This window comes from Gobius niger (assembly GCF_951799975.1).
Source record: "Gobius niger genome assembly, chromosome: 5".
In the NCBI taxonomy this organism is placed as follows: Eukaryota; Metazoa; Chordata; class Actinopteri; order Gobiiformes; family Gobiidae; genus Gobius; species Gobius niger.
Window position 1 is genome coordinate 18,625,963 of NC_136856.1, and position 22,097 is coordinate 18,648,059.

The window sequence follows — 22,097 nt, forward strand, 5'->3', positions numbered from 1 at the left end:
TCTTGTTTTTGAATATTATCAACACTTTTTGACGCCTTTATGAGAAAATAATCAGACCTTAGTTCATATGCGCTGGAAGAGAAGACCATGAACTTTGTGACAGTTTTTGTTTCATGTGGATTCCTCCAGTAATGACTGAGATATGAGCCAAAAATACATACAAATCTGTATATTGTTAGTTACTGCAGTTACCATAGTTACCACCTAAATTTTTAAGCTATGGGCTCTTTAGAATGTTCACGTGAACGCAACCTATGGTATGTATCAAGCAGCCTACATATGAAATTGTAGCCTCAGGGCAAACCAAGAATAAAAATAAGAATAATAAATAAATGATAATAATAATTGAAGTAATAATCATAATAATTATTATTATTATTTAAAAATGCCCCTGATCATCCAGCACTTTGATGTAAGCAAATGAACATTACCATTGTTTTTTTTTTAATGACATGGATACCCCATAATTATGCATTCAAGGAAGACATAGGCTACTTTACGATTGGATTATTGCATTGAAAAGTATTTCTATAAGAATTGATATATCTTCATTTTGGTGCCTTTTGATTTAACACATCAAAAAAAAAAATGTTTTTTTTTATCAATGATGTTGAGGGAAGCCTCAGGTTGGCAGCTTTCAGTCTAGAATTGAAAGCATAGCTTGAACTGCACAAAGGTATTTGCCCCCAACTTACCAGTGAACTTTCCGAGAGGATTTATTCTGAAACACAAGGAGCAATTATCACCTGTTGGACGCACTAACCCTTTAGTTTGCTTATTCATGCCCAATGCTTGGGATAAGCAAAAAGTATGCATGATTGCCCAGGACAAAATTTTGCAGTGGCTGACGCTGCGCCATCACATCCCATCACTGCCCCAAACGCAGGCCGTGAATAACACATGCACAGATAATAAGATTAGGTGAGGGACTTCATTCTTCATTTTTTCCTCCATCATTTTTTTAATTGGTCTATAGACACAATGACAGTTAAGGTTTTATTCTGACACATGAAAAAAGAAAGGAAAAAGAATGACAACTTGGGTGACACTTTTGCCAATTTGTGCGTGTGCGCGCGTGCGTGGGAATGTGATTCGGCAAAACGACGCGAGCGGCGCGCGCTGCCTCACTTCACGCGTCTGTTGTAGTTTATCTCCCCCGCTGTTGCCCTTCTTCCCGCCTCATTTCTGCCTGATGCTCGCCCTTACAGCAGGACCGACGGAGACTGCATGAGAAGCCGAAACCCGGAGCTCACTTCTGGGGCGAAACGACCCTAAAGATGCGGTTCCACAACTTTCAGGCGTTTGGATTTTATCTCTGGACAGCGCTTTTAATCAAAGGTAGGTTCAAAAGTCAACCTGTCACCGGAATTGTGGCGTGTAAAGTTTTTTCGTTTTTACCAATAAGTTTTAGTGAGCATTTCGTTTGAGCATTTTCTTTAACTCTTCAGTTAATGAGCTCCACCAATTAAACGTGGATCAATTAGTAATTTTCTTTGGTGGAAAACACAAAAGAAACGTGCACATTCAGTTGTGGCATGAGAGTGCGCATTAATGGTTGCTCATTCGTGCGCAGAGGAACGTGGATGATGTTAATTCTCCTCTAAGTCTCTTGCCCTCAGCATCATCATCATCATCATCATCTGGACTTTAACTCCTGGTTTGTGACACAACGGCTTTACTGAAGAGAAACCACAGACGATAGTCGCGGATAGCAGAATGCGCACAACCCGGTTGTATTTTTTATGGATCAAAAAATCACAATGTGGAGCATTCTCCTCATTCACTCGCACTTTTAATTGTCTTGCCACATACTGATGTCGGCCCTAAAATAACTAGATAGCAGAGTGCAGTAGAATATATATAACAGTAGAATATATATACAAAAAGCAGCACTAACGTTGGAAATAGCCATGGCTGCTCTCATCATTCTACCTCCTAAAGTCTTAACCTCTGGATTAGGATTAAATGCCCAGTGGTTTGAGCTGTCAATCTTTGGCCATAGATTATAGACTGTATACTCTCATCATTGCCTGTCCATGGGGCTGGTCACGTGATGTCAGAATGTATGGGTCTGGTGCACGAAACATGGTGTCTTTTTTATCCTCTGGCACAGGGGCCACTGGTCGTTGAGCTGTTTCCTTTCAGGCCTCACCACCGCAAATAATCCGCCTCCCATTAGCCTTGTGTATAGATTGAAACTATATGTAGTATCTTAAAATAACTTTGTGGCCACTATGTTGACACATTTTCCTTTTTCAGAATCTGATCTCTTTTACTTCATCTGAAATAACATCTAACTTAAGCCGCTGTAGCCCCATAGAAAACTCTGTCTTCTATATAATTGGACCTGCATTTTCTACTTGAATCTCTTGACATGTGAGAAAGAGTGTGAGCATATAACGTATCAGCAAAGACCGTATAGAGGGCTGTCTTGAAGGACGGCTGTTAAACACATAGAACAGTTGCCATGCACACTGTTGAGCTGGTGGGTCCAATTATTTTATCACCTTGCGGTGCTTCTCTCTCACACATACAGGTAATGACCGTTATCAAGCTTGGCGTCTATTCTAAAAGATGGATGAATGGTCTGATGCGTGTGACTTTGACTAAAGTGATTCCATCTGAAGAAAATTGGCACAGCGTCACCTTTTTAAGACTGACCCCTTGACTTTGCTTAAACAGAAAGTTGCTTCAAAATTTTTGTCATGTATTTGCCATTACAGAACAGCCATTGTTTTGGTGCCTATGGCTTTCTCCCAATGCCCAAAGACGATTGTGAAATGGTGGTGCAGAACTGCCCCAAAGCAAGAGAGAAGGGCGGTTTGTCGGTGCATGTCTCAGCAGTATATTATTATATGGATCATTCACCTCAAACCTACACACTGTGAATAGGATTGACTCCAACAAACAGTAACGAGTGAAAGACTGTGATTATTTCTGTCACAAATATATCACAAAATACATTTTAATACATCTTTCTCATACAAAAGCCTGGGTATTTGCATGAGAAAGGCTGTGGATGGGGTGCATTAGATGTGGTGTTGTCAGTCCAGACCCTCGGGGAGAAGATGTCTGTCACTTCTTTGTCTCTCTGTGCCGTCCTCTTCCTCTTCCAGGTTTATCAGTCTGCTCCCAGTGTCCCAAAGCATTCTGGGATCACAGCCCTGTTGTGTTGTATGCCTGATAATGACTTTGGAGTCCTCGCAAGCCTTTCAGAGTTGGAGTCTTTCAGACATATCATTACAGAGCCCCTAGGTATATTTAAAACTATCTCAATGCTTTTGTGCATATTGTGTTGGATATTTAGAAGTTCATATGAGATTTATTATGCGGAAAATGTTTTTTTTTTATCATCAATCTCATTTCATGGATTGTGGACGAGTGTGTGTGTGTGTGTGGGGGGGAATTAGCCGTTATTTGTCTATGTTGATAAAATAATTGCATTTCGATATATATCACGGTTCAGTTTTCATATTGGGCATTTATTATTCATCACTTTGTGTGTGTATTTGTGGGACGCGTTTCTTGTGGTCATCTTGATTTGGAAACAAAACCTGCCCCATCTGAAACCACTGACCCAGGACAAATGTACAGATGGGACACAACTTTATTTATTTCTTCATTTTTTTGAATTCTCAACGCTGTGGGGATTAGAACGGTGACCCGCCATTTTCAATATGAGACAGTATGAGATTAAAAAAGAAAAAAGTTTTCTTCATTCTTTATCACATCAAAGACTTCTTGTGAAATAGGCTATGAAAAATGAAAGAAATGCTGGCAGTTATTTGTTCATCCTCACATATTTTAAAGTAGAAACAAAAGAGAAACCTTGTAGTTCAGCTCAAGTTAGTTGTACATCGTGGTGCCCTCCAGCGCAGGTTCTCACCGCTGCTGGATTTTTGCTTGCAGGGATTTTATCCTGACTGCCAAATTTCCATATTTACTGCGAGTTGAGAGTTGATTGTGCTTCAAATGTTGAAAGAGGCAGAAGAAGTTGAGCAACAGATAGAAGAAGATCAGAAGAATCTTGAAATAGACAAATGCGCAGTGTTGAATTGTGAATAAAGCGGTTTGGTATCTCTAAATTGTCTTTTATGTCAGAGATAAAAGATAATTTATCTGCCAGGATGAAGGAAGAACTTATTATGCAGGATTCATTTTAACTGTGGAGCTGTGGCATTCTAGAGGATATCATGGCGACACAGGTTTTACTGTGATGTATGAATAATACATTTTCACAGCGACAGTGAAGTCTGCAATACCAACAGCACAATGTTTGCTTAATCTGGTCATTGCCACATGCCTTACCACTGGAATAGGCTGGTTGTGATGCATTCAAGTTTAATTTATAGGTTTTGAGTGACAGAGATGGGAATGACTACAAGAAAGTTAAACGGAGCAAAAATAGTAATATAAATCTTTCATTAGGTGTCACAAAGTAGACAGAGGAATGTGTGACCTCACCAGGGAAGCACAATGCATATAAACGCAGAACAAATTTACATCTCTGTGTCCAACAAAACATTTTTCATTTCCTGTCAATTACCTCCAACATTAATCTGCTGAATCGCTCACTGTCCAATATTTTTTCAATAAACACTGATGTCGAGCAATCTCACACCAACAGAAAATTAGCATGTCTCACTGAGGACCTTGTGAATACAGAAATGCGTTCATCTCTGCAGTATGATGCTTGGCTAAAATACAAAAGCTACCCTCAAGGACTTATGCCTTGGGGCTTCTGCGAGGACCCCGGAGCAGTCTGTTCTGCTTATAAGGCACAAACTAATTTTATGGAGCTCAGGAGAACCTTCATGTGCTGTTTGACAGAGGTGCAGCTGGGTGTCTGTGTGCAGAGGATGCATTCTTTACTTGAGCAGGTTTTTTTTTTTTTACATGAACTTAGTTAGGTTCTACTTTACCACAAAACAACATTTGCACAGCTTTGACACCTCTTAGGTAAAATGTATAGTTGGTGTTAAGTACTCGTAGTTCACTTCCCTATGTTTCCCAATGGGGTCACACTCATCAGCAAAGCATCAGCTTCCATTCACTGCAAACCTGGACCAACTAGAACTCTGTGGCACCTGCAGGGCATCTTTCAAACACTGTGCACGTGGCTTAGGTCCAAACAGAGACATTGACTTGTGTCTCTACCTCGGGCTCTGCTCTGTTGTAAACGCTCCTCATTACAGCGTTAATGAACCGATGCCATGTCCCTTATCCTTCACAGAAACAGAGACGTTACATCTTCCACACATTTGGATATCCACTACAAGACGAACTTCAGAGGGTGTTACAAATATGAATTCATTGGTTCACACTTATTGTAAAGGCTTAAAGGAATAGGCCACCGTTTTTACATACTGAGATATGTTCTTACCTTAGCTTTGACGAGTTCTTTAGGACCTGTCTGGTCTTCACCCGTGCCTTCAATCACGTAAACACAGCGCAGACGGCGTTAGCATTTAGCCTCTCCCCCTCTCCACTATAGCTCCAAAACAGGTCAAGATAGAAGCTACCAAGCTCTTCCACGCTTTCCCTATTTAAATATGGTTACGTGAAGTGTTACACTACAAAGTATAATACACAAAATTAAACAATGTGGATTTTCTAAGCGGATAAAAGGGGGAACTATAATGTAAGGCGAAGTAATAGCAGGAGTAGTTTGGCATCCGCGCAGTAAAGTGAAGATTACTGCGCAGTAAAGTGAAGATTACTGTGCGGATGCCAAACTACTCCTGGTATTACTACGCCTGTAGTGTAACACTTCACGTAACCATATTTAAATAGGGAAAGCGTGGAAGAGCTTGGTAGCTTCTATCTTGACCTTTTTTGGAGCTATAGAGGAGAGGGGGAGAGGCTAAATGCTAACGCCGTCTGTGCTGTGTTTACGTGACTGAAGGCACGGGTGAAGACCAGACAGGTCCTAAAGAACTCGTCAAACCTAAGTTTGCCGAGTTAATATATACCCGTCTGGTCTTTGTCCGTGCGCGAACGGAGCAAACGGAGCACATACGCAGCCTCTCCCACATGTCATATAGCTCCAAAAAAGCTCATGATAGAAGCTACCAAGCTCTTCCACGTGTTCCCTATTTAAATAAAGTTACGTGAAGTGTTTTCATGCAAAGTATATTTACACAGAAATGTAGCATGTCGATTTTATAAGCAAATAAAAAGGGGCACTATATTGTGAGGCGTAATGATACGAGGAGCAAAACGTCCGCGTAGTAACTCCTAAAGACTTCCCCCGCTCACTTCCGTCAATAACCTTTAGGAGTTACTGCGCGGACGTTTTGCTCCTCGTATCATTACGCCTCACAATATAGTCCCCCTTTTTATTTGCTTATAAAATCGACATGCTACATTTCTGTGTAAATATACTTCGCATGAAAACACTTCACGTAACTTTATTTAAATAGGGAACACGTGGAAGAGCTTGGTAGCTTCTATCGTGAGCTTTTTTGGAGCTATGTGACATGTGGGAGAGGCTGCGTATGTGCTCCGTTTGCGTGACAGAGCGCACGGACAAAGACCAGACGGGGATATATTAACTCAACTAAAGTGAGGTAAGAACATATCTCAGTATGTAAAAACGGTGGCCTATTCCTTTAAGCTTTGCATAATCAACCCTCTGAGTTTTTGACCATGTTATAGTAGAATATCTTGATCAAAATGCCATCCCTTACTCTAATATATGCCACACAGAGTAATCCATGAAGTTCCACTGTGTTTTATTGTTTACTCTTGACACCTTCAGCGAACATGCTGTGATCCTGTCCTTGGTGGATGCCTCTTCCTTGTGCAGAAAAGCACAAGCACTAGTGGCATAAAATAACATTATAACTAGGCTACATTTTATAACATCTGAGGTAGACAGACACATACCTGATTTTAAATTGTACAATAAAAACAAATCAAGGCTAAGATGTCCAAATTTACATGACACTTTACACTACTTGTAAAAGATGAAATATATCTTATATTAGCCCCATTGTTTGTTTTGTTGTTTTAATGAAGGTAGAAAAGCACTATATAAGTCGAGACCATTTACCATTTTGTTTTTATTAGATGTGCTAACCACCGTATAATTGCAGGTATTCTGAATTATGCTGAGAAAATGAGTCATGCTAAATAATGCAGATGTGCCAGATTATTTTTGGATGTAAGACTGATGCCTAATGTGTTTGGAAGGTGACATAGAGGGGATCAATGGAAGTTATGAGAGGCTGGCCAAAAAACACATCAGCATAATCAAAAAGTGACCAACATGCCAGAATCTGCATTCAAACGTGACAAATAACGGGACAATTCTGCGGTTGTTTATGAGTAAAAGATGACATGTTTTGTCTGTAGGTTTCAACAGGAGGAAGAACAAAGAGGGAGGTGATAGGAGTCCCTATATTCTGCATTGACATTCAGTCTCAGTACACCGGGTTTGGTCCAGGGAATGAACTGCAGATAAAGGACACCTAAAGCCAAAGCTCTGATAGGGTCCTGTTACCGGAACAGAAAACGTGGGAGACAGATTTATATTGTGAAAATGCAAGTACAAAACCGGCCACACTTTTAAGACTGTGACCTTCAACAAATAAATGCCATGTTTTTGTTCTTTATATCATCCCTTTCATAAAACCTGATACTAAATCCAGTAATATTTCTCATTTGTTTTAGGATCTTTTCAAGGAGAGTACCAGAGGAAGCTCTACAAGGAGCTGCTTGCCAACTACAACCGTCTGGAGAGGCCAGTGGTCAATGACTCTGCCCCAATCCTGGTGGAGCTGGGGTTCACTCTCCTGCAGATCATAGATGTGGTACATATGCTTTGTTTTTTAGCTATGACGTTGTGTATGGAAACAACAACTACAAAAACAGGTTGCACATCATTTTATAATGTAGCATTGTCACATTTAACACTGGACGTGCTTGTCAAAGGAACTATGCTTTCTTGCTGCCTGTTATATAAAGGCTCTCTTGACCCTGCACATGTTACACTTAATGAGCATGCACATGATCTGGAAACCTACATATTTTGCCTTGTGTTATTCTGCATTTTAACCAATGTTCTTTCTATTCTGCTACAATGCACACACTGAAAACATGATTGTGTTAAATGCATTGTGAAGAAAGTCATTTTGTAAATGTGGCAAATGTGGCACCCCTGCTACTGCTTTTAAACCAAATTTTAAACCAAAATATTGTGGTTGTTTTTTTGTTCACTCTTGTCCACTACTCTCAACACCTCTCTAGAAGCTGTTTGTACAAGTGGGTCAGCTACCTGGAGGTATCCAAATTTCCCCCCGCTGGGTAATTGCTAGTCTGTGATGCGCTGGCTTAGATGTCTCAGATGTCTCTTTTATCTCAGTTATTAGTGTTACTGCCTTGTGAAATGTCCCTAAAATTACCCTGTATCTTCTTCATAATTTTCACGGGTTCTGATATAATCCATATTCTTATACAGGGGTTCTCAAACATTTAACACCCAGCTTTTGTCATTAACTTTTAAAAATGGACTAAATTACGTCTAAACTGGGTAGCGTGTCGATTTTAGAAAAAAGTCCCATCTTAAAAATATTACATGTGATAATATAATAATAATGAATAATAAAAAGTGAAACTGAAATCATAGCTAAACACACAGGAATTCACTGGAGACTGAATCCCCAAAGAGACGATTGTGATGACTCTGAACCGTATATTATCAGATACTATGGGTCATTTGCTTTCATTATAGACGTGTGCCATATGTGCATGGATTCTCAGCGCACAAAATACATTAAATTTTCCAACTCTGCTCCTCACCCACAGTTTTACGTCACGCGGTGTTGGGGGTTGAAGTGGAGCCTCAACTATTTGCTGTCATTTCATTTATTGTTTCTTTTTTCAGGATGAGAAGAACCAGGTGTTAATGACTAATGCATGGCTTCAGCTGGTGAGTGGCACAAATGAAGTGTATTTCAAATCTGTGTAATTATTCACTTCAGCTTTACCCAAATCTAAAAGCTTCTCGACTGGAGCTGACAGCCTCTAGGCAGGAGCAACGCCTCATTTGAAAGCTACAAATGTTGCCTTTGTGTCACTTTTTCTATCACTTTTGTTGTGAATCTTTTGTCGCTTTTTCGTTACTCGTTTGTTCTTCTTTTGTTACTCTTTTGTTGCCTTTATGTTACTTTATTGTTGCCTGTTTGTCACATTTTTGTCACTCTTTGTTGCTTTTTTGACACGTTTTTGTCATGTTTCTGTTGCTCGTTTGTTGCTTCTTGGTCACATTTTGGTCACTTTTTTGTCATGTTTTCATCACTTTTTAAATCTCTTTTGTCTTGCTGTTTTTCTCACATTTTTGTCAGTCTTTTGTTGCTTTTGTGTCACTTTTTACATCACTTTTATTGTCACCTTTTTGTCGCTTTATTGTTTCTCTTTTGTTGCTTTTTGTCACTTTTTGTTGCTGTTTTTGACACTTTTCTCAAGAAGCTTTTAGGTGGAGGGTAAGGGGTTAAAGGAAGTTACTTGGTCGTTTCACAAATAACTAATATACATTTTAAAAGGAATAAATTAGGCATGCTCGATTATTGAAAAAAATCATAACCACGATTATTTTAGTCATAATTATTATTATCAACGATTATTTGTTGCCTTTAAAAAAAAGTATTTCTTTATTTTATTTCTTATTTATTCATCAAAAAACAATGCTGAATATATTCTGAACAGTCATAAAAATACAAATGATTTCAAGTATGCCTCGATTAAGGAGAGGTCTCTGTTTCACACCTGCCCCCTGCTGGCCAGCCCTAACAGCTGCACAAGTAAACTGAGCAGTGCGGCCTGATGATATCATCACACAGCGCTGTTTGTTTTTATGTCAGGCAAAAGCATGAGCCATGGCACGTGAAATGCAAAGGGAAATTAAGTGGCATGAAATAATGCAAGTCTGTGTTGCAAAAAAAACCTTTCGATTTTTTGCACAGTCCTAAAATAAATGAACAATATTGTACTGTTATTGGGTATTTTAAAAAGTATTGTTCTCAGGTATCGGTATCGTAGACCAAGTGTCGTTTATCGAAAACAAATGTCGCAGTACCCAGCCCTAGTATTGAGCAAGTTCTGTTTAACACATTTTAACACACACAATTTAAATAATCTGCTCTCGTTAGAAGTGGCTCTGTAGATGTCAGTTCTAACCCCCCTACAACAGAAAAACCAAGAAGTCTCTTGATCAATGCTCTTGTTGTTGTTTTATCCATGTGAATAATTTCCGATGACTCAGCATTGGTCATCTGTCATGCCACAAAATCAGCCACATTTGTCGTCGTCTTTGGTTTGTGTCTCCTCTCGATCTCGCTGTTGTTGCTGACTGTGGATGTGCGCGGGGAGAAAGAGAGATTAAATTTAAGGGCATTTTTGATGCTGCATCAGCAAACGGGAAAACTTGCTTGAGGCACATGGTGAAAAAAAATAAAAGCAGCAAATTTTAAAAAAGCCATTTCGTGTTCAGGATTTGTATGTTTACAGGCAAACTTTCATTCTGCGACTTAATTAGACAAAATATGGCACAATTTTCGGGGCGAGTAGAGAGAGAATGTTGGCTCAAAGAATAGAACTCTGCTCTGGAAATGTCTCGAAAGGTTTGTACAATGTTTTCCTGGTCTGTTTCCTGGCTTACAATGGGGACATGTCAGGGGAGATATAAACAGAAAGTGTACTAGTCTGAGAAGTTTTATTTTTAACTTTATTGGCAGATTTTGCAAAGAGAAGACAAATTATACCCAGTCTCTTTTGTATATCAAGGATATAAACATTCACTAGAATTAGTACAGATGTGTTGTGCTTGTTAAAGGAATAGGCCACCATTATAAATACTGAGATATGTTCTTACGCGTGCCCTCAGTCACGTAAACAGAGCACAGACGGCGTTAGCATTTAGCCTCTCCTCTTCTCACCTATGGATCCAAACGGGGGGGAAGCTAGAAGCGGCCAAGCTCTTCCACGTTTCCTCTATTTAAATATGGTTACATGAGCCTTTATAGTCACGATCCAAGTATAGTCACACAAAATTAAACATGACGATTTTCTAAGCGGATAAGAGGGGGAACTATATTGCAGAGCATAGTAATATTACTACGCCTTGAAATATAGTTCCCCTTGGCTATGTTTACGCGACTGAGGGTGCCCTCAGTAAATACCACATAGCTATGCATCAACTCGTTTAAGCTAAGGCAAGAACATATCTCAGTATGTGAAAATGGTGGCTATTCCTTTAAGAATAATGAAAAAAGTCCTAATTCTTCTTGTTTGTCTCAGCACTGGACAGATATCTATTTGACCTGGGACACAGAGAGTTACCCCGGTGTCCAGAATCTGCGCTTCCCTTCGGACCAAATCTGGACCCCAGACATCCTGCTCTACAACAGGTCAGTGTTATTTGGAAGGAGAAGTAGGAAAATGAATAAAATGTACTGTGCATTCATTTTAGGACATGGAACACCAGCATAATCCATGTTATTACATTTGGTTAATATCAATAAAACATAGTGCACAGTTAAACCAACAATGAGTCACGACCAATCAAAGGTGATCTGAGTTAAAAGAAGGACGTAAAAGAGGAGCACACGAAACAGGTAGTCATGTCATAGTTAAATATGAATGATTTTGTGTTTCATAAGATGCATGTTAAGTAAGCCCGCAGTGTGTGTTATGATTAAGATGCCAACTCCCTCATACTTGTACTTGAATCTCCAGGTAGTTAGAATGTAGGGCAGCTGCTCCTATCCAAAATAACAACCTGTGCTAACTTTCCTGCTGAAAGAAAGATAAATAAATAAGATCTGACAGAAAGCCTCTGCCAAGCCATGTAGATTTGAATAATTTGGGGAATGTGTCTTTTTGATGTCCTTTTTAATGTAAAATTGGTGCTGGTTTGTTTTGGGTTTGAAGCTGTCACTTTAAAGTTCTAATTATAAAGTATGTATTCTGGAAAAGCAACAATTTTTGAAAAAAGAGTCTTCACATTGCCCACAGCTAATGATCATCAATATTATTAAGCAGTGTTATCGATTGCTAGCTTGTGCAGTGATGGCTGCCAGTCTGCCTCTTAACCTTTTGTTCTCGTCCAACTCTTTTTCTTGCTTTCCGTCCTCCCTCGGCTCCTTAGCTGCCCCTGCCCTATCCTAGTCAGCTATTTGCATTTTGGACCGTGCTTTCTGCATGTCCCCTTGTCATCCCATGTACCCCTGTAAGTAAATGTCAGTCTTTACTTTTCCCATTGCTTTGCTCTGTCAAGTCACTTGAGCCAGTCTTGACACAAGGTGATGCGACCTACTTAGGTTTGCTGCCTGACAAAGCTGTGCACGTGCCTGTAATGTGCAAATAATTCATGCACATGAACATTCAGGATGTGCAGGAGGGAGAGCGGGAAATTAGTTGGATGGAAAGGATCACCCAGAATGAACTTGAACTTTTGACCATGTTATAAGGTTCTTTTACATTGAAAAAATACATGCAGTAGTATTTTGCTTCATTCTGTGTTGAGCTTGGTAGTTTCTTCTTCCATTGCTGAAGTGCTTTTATCTGTATTTCCTGGAAATGGACACGTTCTGAGCAACACACTGCATTTATTATGTTTGTTTGTTTGTATACTTTATCTTTATTTATTTTATACTATCACATTTACTTTTGTTAACACAATAAGAGTGCTCCAAACAACACACAGGATTCTTAAAAGAGCCGTCTTACCATCAAGTGTCTTTTCCATGATTTCATGTGAAATATCAATGCTGAGGTGCCTAAACCGCACTATTACACATGATATGTCCACACCATGGGGATTGAGTTTGCATGTTCTCCCCATGTCTGCGTAGGTTTCCTCCGGGTACTACGGTTTCCCCTACCTGTAAAAAAAGGTACAATAGGCCAGGATGAATGAGAGTGTGTTTATTCTTTAGAATGGTTGGATAATGTGGGAAATCGAGCAATGCAGCTCATTGTCTAAAGTGTTCTCTATCTCAAGCATAAACGGCAAACTAAGAAATAATAACAATAATTTGCAGAAGATGATTGATTGCAAAACTGAAACAGATAACAAAAGTTATTTATAGAACCAGATCTCATAAACCAGATCTCATACATATTACTAAATATATATTTCATCCAGAGACATCACTTCAGCTGTTATTTAGCTGTTCTTTCTCTGTTATGTCACGGACCAAAGCACACTCAGTAATTGTGAAAACAGAACAAAGGTTTGGGGGAATTAACCTAAATTTTAAAAGCTCACAGCCTTTCGATGCACCAGGATTACCTCTTGTAATCTCTCCGGTCTGTCTCCCCTCTCCTCTTTCCATCACCCTCCTTCTGTCCCAGCACTCCCCTTCATCACCTCCGATTTGCGTCTCTGCTCGTCTGTCTTTCATAACTGTCTGCATGCCTTTTACTCCATTCCCTCCATATTTTACCGGATCCACTTGATATTTGGTAAATCATCGGTGTGTCAAACTGAAAGCAAGCTCTCTGCCTGTAACGTGACTTCAGTGTATTTTCATTGCGCTTCGAGTTTAAACATACCAACAAGACTATGAAATAAATCACCTTATAAATCACCTTTTCCATAGATGCTGCATGTTTTTTTTTACCTTTAAATATCATTTTTTTCCTCCGTTACACTCTGTCCACTTACCTTTTAGCTGCAGTTCAATGTTAAGTGAAGAGATTATGATCATTTAGGTTTTTATTCTGTGGCTCAGGGTGATTTGTCTGATGATCTGTTTTGACGATTGCTTTATCATCATGACTCACCATTTTTCATGAGCTGAACTCTATACGCACAAAATACCCATTTTTTTCATGTTCAGTGTATCTTTATGCAATATGAGAACCCTAACAATCAATGTACTGTTGTTGTACTGAGTGTTGGCAAGCTTAGTTTGGAAACACACATACAAAGACATACAAAGACATACAAAGGAAATGCTTGCCAGTAATCATAATATAGCGTAGTTTAAATTTGCCAGTGTCATTACAACTGTTACTTATATGTCCTGTCATCTTAAGATGAAACTTAAATGAAAGCAACGCCGTTAGTTTTATAGCCTTTACCCTCTCTATGGTTTGTATGAGATGTGTATTGCCATGGTGCACTGTTGTATTAATGCACAGTTTTAAAGAGCAGTCCTAGTCGTTGACCTCCCGGAAGGAAGTCAGTGGTGTAACTTTACTGGCAATCGATGAGACGCATGAAGGGCATCCAACTTAAGTGAACCACAGGCTGAATCCTAATTCTGCTGTGGGGAACACAAACAGATGGAGAAAGAGCTTTGGGACAAACAACAGGGAAATTAATCTAATGAATGGATTGTTGGACTATGGCTACGGTTTATCAATGAGGGTATAGAAAATATGGCATGTTACGCTTTGTAATGTCAAAGCAGCCGAACCGACTAGTCGTGTGATTATCACAGTGAAAGACTTGGCAAGCATGACCCCATCTGTATCTTGTTAACCTCTTGATCCCCGCCTTAAAGGAATAGGCTGCAGTTTTTACATACTGAGGTATGTATGTAGACAAGTTGATGCGTAACTGTCTGGTCTTTGTGCGTGTGCTCAGTCATGCAAATAGACCAAAGATGTTGTTAGCATTTAGCCTCTCCCAGCAGAACATATCTCAGTATGTAAAAACGGTGGCCTGTTCCTTTATTTTAGCCTGCATGTATTTACCTTATTCCGCCCCGCCCACTTTTGCCTCTTTTTGCTTTGTAATAATAAAAATAATGCATCGGTTTCATATATCGCTTTTCTGGACACTCAAATACGCTGTACATTGCATTGTTCATTCACTCCATACTTCGTGGAGCTACTACAGCTGCCCTGGGGTAGACTGACGGAAGCGAGGCAACCGGTCTGCGCCATCGGCCCCTCCGACCACCACCAACACTGCACCGTTTCTCTGCATGGCCTAAAAACTGCTTTGTTTTCATGTAGTAACTGATTTTATCTGGACTTCTCTAGTCCCATGTTAACTGATAGGAGAAAAGAGGCGGGCACAATTCATGGCGCCGCCCATGCAAACTTCCGGAGTAAGGTGAATAGGCCAGTGTAACGCCTCATCTGAAAGCTAAGACCTACAAAACGCATCTAAATGGATCATTTTCCTCACGTTGTCGTCACTTTCTTTTTTGTGGTGTTTTCATCACACATATTTGTGCGTGTTTGTCACGTTTTTGGTGCTCTTTTTTTGCATTTTCATCCTTGTTTTCGTCTCATTTTTAAGCTCGGTTCAAGCAAGAGTTCAGAGGTTAAGCTACGTTGGCAAAACCCGCAGAACGTGTGCCTGGCATTGTCAAGATGAGAGTATTTAAGGGCAAAGAACAGAAGATTTATTGTCATACATCTTAAAGTGAACTTTTTTAAGAGCTGGCACGACATTAAGGAACCACTTAACTCTGTGTTATCGGCAATGTAAAACCATGTCAACTGTAATGGGAGCACTTTGACTTTGTGATTGGTGATTGAGAGCTGGGTTAGCGTGCTCTCGCCTCACAGCAAGGAGGCACCGACTTCACTTCATGGTTCGTGTGGGGCTTCTCTGTGTGGCTTGCCTTAATTTAAAAAAATATCATTAACATCAGTCACTGGGTCCATGATCTCTCTGTAAAAGACCAAAAATTTCCTCAAAAACAAAATAATTTTTCCTCTATATAATAGTATAGGCCTTAAGAACGCTGTGATGTCACCTGAAACCCAGCAATACACCAGGTTCAGTCTCCTCTGGGGCCAAAACCCCTCTGTTTAACCTCTTTACCCCCACCTTAACCAAGTGCGTTTTCTCGACTTATGATTTACACAAATCTAATGGGCCAGTGTAACGCCTCATTTGAAAGCTAAGACCTACAAAACTCATCTAAACAGATCACTTTTTAAACTTTTTTTGGTTGCATTTTCGTCAAATTTTTTACCCACATTTTCATTGCTTTTTGTCACCTTTCTGTTGCTGTTTTGTGACCCTTTTTTTTTGCATTTTCATCACACATTTTTGTCACTTTTTCGTCACTTTTTTGTCACTTTTCCTGTCACTCTTTTGTTGCAATCCTTGTTTTCGGCGCCATTTTGAAGCTGTTAGAATTGGGCATTGCCAAAGTAGAGAAACTGTGCTTAGTTCAGGTGGGGTTAAGAGGTTACGCGGTTCTGAAATCTTAGTGGGTCACTCATTGTTCAATAATTGTCATAAAATCTGATCTGAACTCCTCCTTACCTGCGATTGGCTTGCATGCACTTGGTCTTCCATCACTGTCTACCTGTGCAGATGTTGAGTAAGTGAGGAAATATACTGCGCGTTGAACCGTTTCCTCTGGCGCATATGGCTCTGTCACTGCCGCCTCTAGTATTTTTTCTCCCGCTTTTTCCATTCCCCTTTGCCCTGCTTAGACTTGCCTTTTCAATCTCCCATGAGAATACCCAACCAACAGCATTTTCTTTTTAGCACATTAAAAAGTGCAGCGCATTTATAGGTACCATGTGTTAACGTGGTGTACCGAACGCTTTAATAATGCATCGCGTGGCTTTGTCCCAGTCTTCCCACACAAACATAACACAGCAGACCCTGGCCACAGCTGATTGTACTTGTCAAACACAAGGAAATACATTAACACCCCTATGATAAATAAATAACTAATTGTAAACCTAAATCAAGCATTTTTTACACATACATTAGGCCTATACTTTTTTGCCAAAAGATTTCTCAGAGTGTTTTTGTCCGACTCAGTAACTGCGACTGATCTCACTTGGATTGGATTGTGTGGGTGTGTGTATATGGACTTGTATCTGTAGCTATGAATATATTTTACAGGAGTGAATTGAGACCAACTGTTGTGTCTCCAGAAAGCTCTGTAACAAACTCAGAAAGCCCTATGTGCTAGTGACAAATACTGTATATTGTTCCCATATTGTCTTCTTTTTGTTTGAAACATTCCACAAATGAAAGATACAAAGTTTATGCTTGATCAAATAATTTTAGAGAAGGAAATGTGTAAGAGATGCACCGATTCAGCTTTTTTGCTACCGATACCGATACTGGGTTATGAGTATCTGTCGATAACCGATGTTTACCAATACCACTTTCTTAAAAGTGGCTTTCTCTGAGTGAAAAATATTATTGACTGTTTTCTCCGTTTTAAGATCAATTAAGTCATATTTTATTGTCATGATATTGCGGATCAATAATATCTATTGAAATCTTGGATAAACATTTAACAAAGATCACTGGACTTTTCTACACAAGTTATCCTTGGGTATATGACAGGCTTTAGGCTACATTAATATAAACAACTCACATGAAATGATCTGATCATTACAAATATGTTAGATCTGTTATTTCTTAAACTAAAATACAAACACTTGGCTTCAGCAGTGGTTATTTTATTTTATTAGGCTACTTTCTATGTTAGTTTATGTCCCAGCCTTGAGTTTTCCTTGGCATGCTAGCTTTAGCATACTGATGCTAACCGCAGCATTTTGCGCAGCGATCAATAATGCGTTTGCGTAGGTTGAAACTAACTTCATTGTTCATTCATTGTTTTTAAGGCATTGAAAGCCAAAACTGCCTGTATCAGATATTTGTAGCCGTATCGGCTCAGATATCCGATACCAGTATCGGATAGGTGCATCCCTAAAATGTGTAACACTTTACAAATACTGTCCATTCATTAATTTTCCAGCTATGTCTTGTTGCAAGTGGCCAATACCTATACCACCTTTGTTAACGTGGAGTAGCCTATTTTATTTTACAAACAGGTACAATAGACACAGATCTAGCCCAGTGGTTCTACAACTTTTCACACCAAGTTCCACCTCATTAAATCATTGATCTTCCAAGTTACACCAGGCCTAGATAAGAAAGATTACATCAGCAATAAAGCAGATCTAAAAAGGGACAGAGATATATGTATGTTATGTCTAAACTGGGTGTAAACTATGTATTATTATAGCATTCATTACAATATCGCTTATTAATATTAGTTAAGTCTAAACATTTCCCTGAACACCACCTGAGGAAGCTCAAATAACAGCAGTGGGACCGTTTTAACAGTTAACTTGGTTCAGTAAAAGTGCAAGAGCATAGGAAAAGGTAACGCTAGGAACCTGTCAGTGTTACCTCCAGTGCATAGACATGTCTCTGTGCTTCCTCCTCAATGAAACAACACGGCACAGAATGTCGGTATTTGCTCTCAACCTTAGCACAATATCCCTGCTGCCAACTCGAAAAACCTATGAAAGCAACAGCTAAAAATAACAACGGTGACAGAGAGAACTTGAAGAATGAAGTGCAATGGCATGTCTCAACTAGCAAAGATTGTAAACTTTACTTAAAGAGGGGGTATTATGCTTTTTTCACATCACATAGCACCAGTCTATAGCACACTACAATGATGACGAAACCTTCTGTTGGTCTCTTAATGCAGTAAATTAGAATAACTGCCTTGTACAAAATTGCTCTCTCAAAATGGCTGTAGTGAATGTCTTGAAATAGGCCTCTGTCTCTTTAAGAACCTATGACACTTTCCGACACGCCCCCTCCACACGCTGTCTGTGGCATCAGTGGGGAGGGGGTTCTGCTGAGGAGCAGTGGTTGGTTACTCGGCTGGTGACGAAAGCTTGGAGGCTTCTCCAGGAGGTGGGGGCGTTCCTAGGAGGACTCAGGCAAACATATCCCTAAAATGGCTGCCATCAGAGTTTTTACAGATCACTCAAAAATACGTGAATGTGCCAAGGCAACACTTCAGGCATGTTTCTAATGAGGTAATGACATAATAACATGATGTAAAGCTTGAAAAAGTCGATTTTACATAATACCCCCCCTTTAATTTTTTTTTTACATACATTTATGCTTTCTTCCACAGTGAATTGTTTACAAAAGGTTTCTGTAATTGACTATTAGTGTGGCGTGTGTTTTCTCCAGTGCTGATGAACGCTTTGATGCCACATTCCACACCAACGTCCTGGTCAATGCATCTGGTTACTGCCAGTACATACCTCCAGGCATCCTGAAAAGCACCTGCTACATTGACGTTCGCTGGTTCCCCTTCGATGTGCAGAAGTGTAACCTGAAGTTTGGGTCCTGGACACACAATGGTTGGCTGCTGGACCTGCAGATGCTTGACGTGGACACTTCGACGTACATCCCAAATGGAGAATGGGACCTTGTGGGTGAGGAAACCTAGTCAGAATCAATAGAAAAAATTTAGCACAAAATCATGATCATAATGAGACTGAAACTTCAAGCATGTGCTCAATTACCTCACGTTTTGCTTGTTGTCAAATCTCCTCTCAGATGTGCCAGCCAAGCGTAATGAGCTGTACTATGAGTGCTGTAAGGAGCCCTACCCCGATGTGACATTCACTGTCACCATGCGCAGGAGGACACTGTACTACGGGCTCAACCTGCTCATTCCCTGTGTGCTGATTTCTGGTCTGGCTTTGCTCGTCTTCTTGCTCCCCGCGGATTCTGGTGAAAAAATATCTTTAGGTAAGAGAGCAAGGTGACCATATTCACTTGAGCCACATTCACACATGCAGCCTAGCTGGCAAAAATCCTGGTAAAGTCAGGAGTTTGGAAGAAAATCCTGACATTACCAGGACTTTAGCCTGCATGTGTTACCAGGACTAAAGCCTGCTGGGGTCACATGTGGCTATAGTCATCCTGGAACAGAAACTTACCTCTTGAATATTGTGTCTCCAGGTATTACTGTGCTGCTGTCACTCACTGTCTTCATGCTGCTGGTGGCAGAGATCATGCCAGCAACGTCAGACTCTGTTCCTCTCATAGGTGAGTGCTGAGACAAACTGTATCTTACACCTCTTTTCTCTTCTTTAGCTCTTGCTGAAATAACAAACTGCATTTTACTTCAGTGTGTTTCTGTTACTCCCAAATAAGCTTACTTTATTAAAACATCAAAAAAGAAGCAAGCTCCATTAAATGATGTTATAAGGATTTGACTTTGAAAGAAACGTACCCCCTTGTTTGGGGATTAAAACGTCATATGTGATTTGCCTCAACTTTATCCTGATTGTAATTTCGCATATCTTCTTTAGAGGCACATTGAGTTGCCTTGTGACAAAATTCACGGTTGTTTATGAGCCTTATTTTTTTTCTTCTCTCATGTAAGTTAAAATAAGAATAACTTTATTTGTCTCACAAATTGCATTGCTACAACTGCAAAGCACAAAACAGTAGAGCTAAAGGGCAGAAGCTGCAACTCTTAACACGTGATGTGTTCTTCTTGGCAGCCCAGTACTTTGCCAGTACCATGATGATTGTGGGGATGTCTGTGGTCGTCACTGTTATTGTGCTGCAGTTTCACCATCATGACCCACATGGAGGCAAAATGCCCAAATGGGTGAGTAATAATGTTAAACATGTTCCTGTTTACAACACATTTAATTTAAAAAAAATCACAACTTCAATTTTATAAGTAAAGTATCCATCCTTATAAATCATCATAAATCACAATATCATAAATGTCTTTGTGTATTTTGGGGCTTCATGTACTTTTTCTATTGTTAGAATGGATGGATATGGCCATCTACCATGAACTGGAAAACACTTCTAGCGTCTATTTCTGTGAACCACATTTATATATATTATGTCTTGTCTGCAGGTTCGAGTGATCTTGTTGAATTGGTGTGCCTGGTTCCTCCGGATGAAACAGCCCAAAGATCAGCGCAGACGTCCGGCATATAAGTACCGCCACGCATCGCAACAGCTCTCCAGCGCCAGCTCTATTGAAATGGGGAACGTCCCGAGCCTATCTGTCCCTTTATCTCAGGCACCGTGCCCGCCATGCCCCTCTGGGACCTCCAATGGGTCCATGGGCCTCTACTACGGAAACTACCATTCTGTAGATAGTCCGCGTTGCCCCACCTCTAGCGACTCTGGGGTTGCCCTCGGCGGTCGGGCCTGTGAGGATGGAGAGCCTCCCGGGGGAGTCAGCAGCGGAGGCCTGGGTTTGGGAGTTGGATATCCCCTCCCGGAAATCCAGCGCATTTTGGAGGAGGTGTCATACATAGCTCAGAGATTTCGGGATCAGGATGAGGCTGAAGCCATCTGCAGCGAGTGGAAGTTTGCAGCAGCGGTGGTTGATCGTCTCTGTCTGGTGGCCTTCTCACTCTTCTCCATTATCTGCACCTTTACCATCCTCATGTCAGCGCCCAATTTTATAGAGGCAGTTTCAAAGGACTTCACATAACTGACTAGAGAGCAATCCATCAGTAGTAAAATGGCAAAAAATAGGCAGGCAACTTGGTTTCTGTGAAAGACCGCAAAAAAACTGGAACGTCCCGAGGAGCATTCGTTTTAATATTATTTGTTCGAACCAATTATTGACTGTGCTATAATTAAATCAATTTGTCGGAGATATAAAATGCTCAGATATGACTCCTTTAAGCAAAACTGTTTGAGAGTACTACAGAAATGTAAATGTTTTGGCACTGTATATTGTAGGTGACACTGTTACATACGGTCTGTACATTCTCCATTTTATTATCTACTTCACTAGCTTTGTTGACCCAAGCTGTTAAAAAACAAAACATCACACTTCCTTTGTGTCAGTGCTTGGGAATGATTTAGAACCACAACTAACAATTCAATATGCACAATGTGTTTTAGAACACAAACAAACTACTCCAGTGGTTCTCAAACTGAGTTTAACCCCATACATTTGGTATTTTCTCTTTGGGTCACAGAGAAGTGGTGGCATTCTAACCTCAATGGGCTTTTTCAGGTGGTATCCAGGGGCATCTGATATTTTACACTTTGGAAAAAAAAGAAAAAAAGAAATTAGAGTCTGTTTCACTTGCTTTAGTAACACATTAGATGATTTCTTTCACATGGTTTACACTCACTGTGGCCATTATTTAGCCATATGTTAGACCATTTTAAATCGTGTTTGTCCTCATCTGATCTTGATCTAGACCTGGTGGTACTTGAAAGGTCAAATATTGTGTGAGATGGTGTGAAAGGTTTGAGAACCACTGCTCCTAAATCATTTCATCCATTGGACTAATGCCTCACCATGACAGTTAGAAGAGCGGACTGACTGATACACTTTGCTGTC

General features: G+C 40.1%; 1 protein-coding gene across 1 annotated transcript; it reads left to right on the top strand.

The window, feature by feature from the left end:
• The first annotated feature begins 1,010 nt into the window (after positions 1 to 1,010).
• Positions 1,011 to 21,633, top strand: LOC306963061 (neuronal acetylcholine receptor subunit alpha-7-like). Its single transcript, XM_079556505.1, has 9 exons — positions 1,011 to 1,338; positions 7,675 to 7,814; positions 8,888 to 8,932; positions 11,299 to 11,408; positions 18,944 to 19,191; positions 19,316 to 19,510; positions 19,724 to 19,810; positions 20,272 to 20,381; positions 20,643 to 21,633. Exons 1-9 carry the CDS (start codon positions 1,278 to 1,280, stop codon positions 21,228 to 21,230), a joined length of 1,584 nt encoding a protein of 527 aa, XP_079412631.1. The 5' UTR covers positions 1,011 to 1,277; the 3' UTR covers positions 21,231 to 21,633.
• Positions 21,634 to 22,097: the final 464 nt, after the last annotated feature.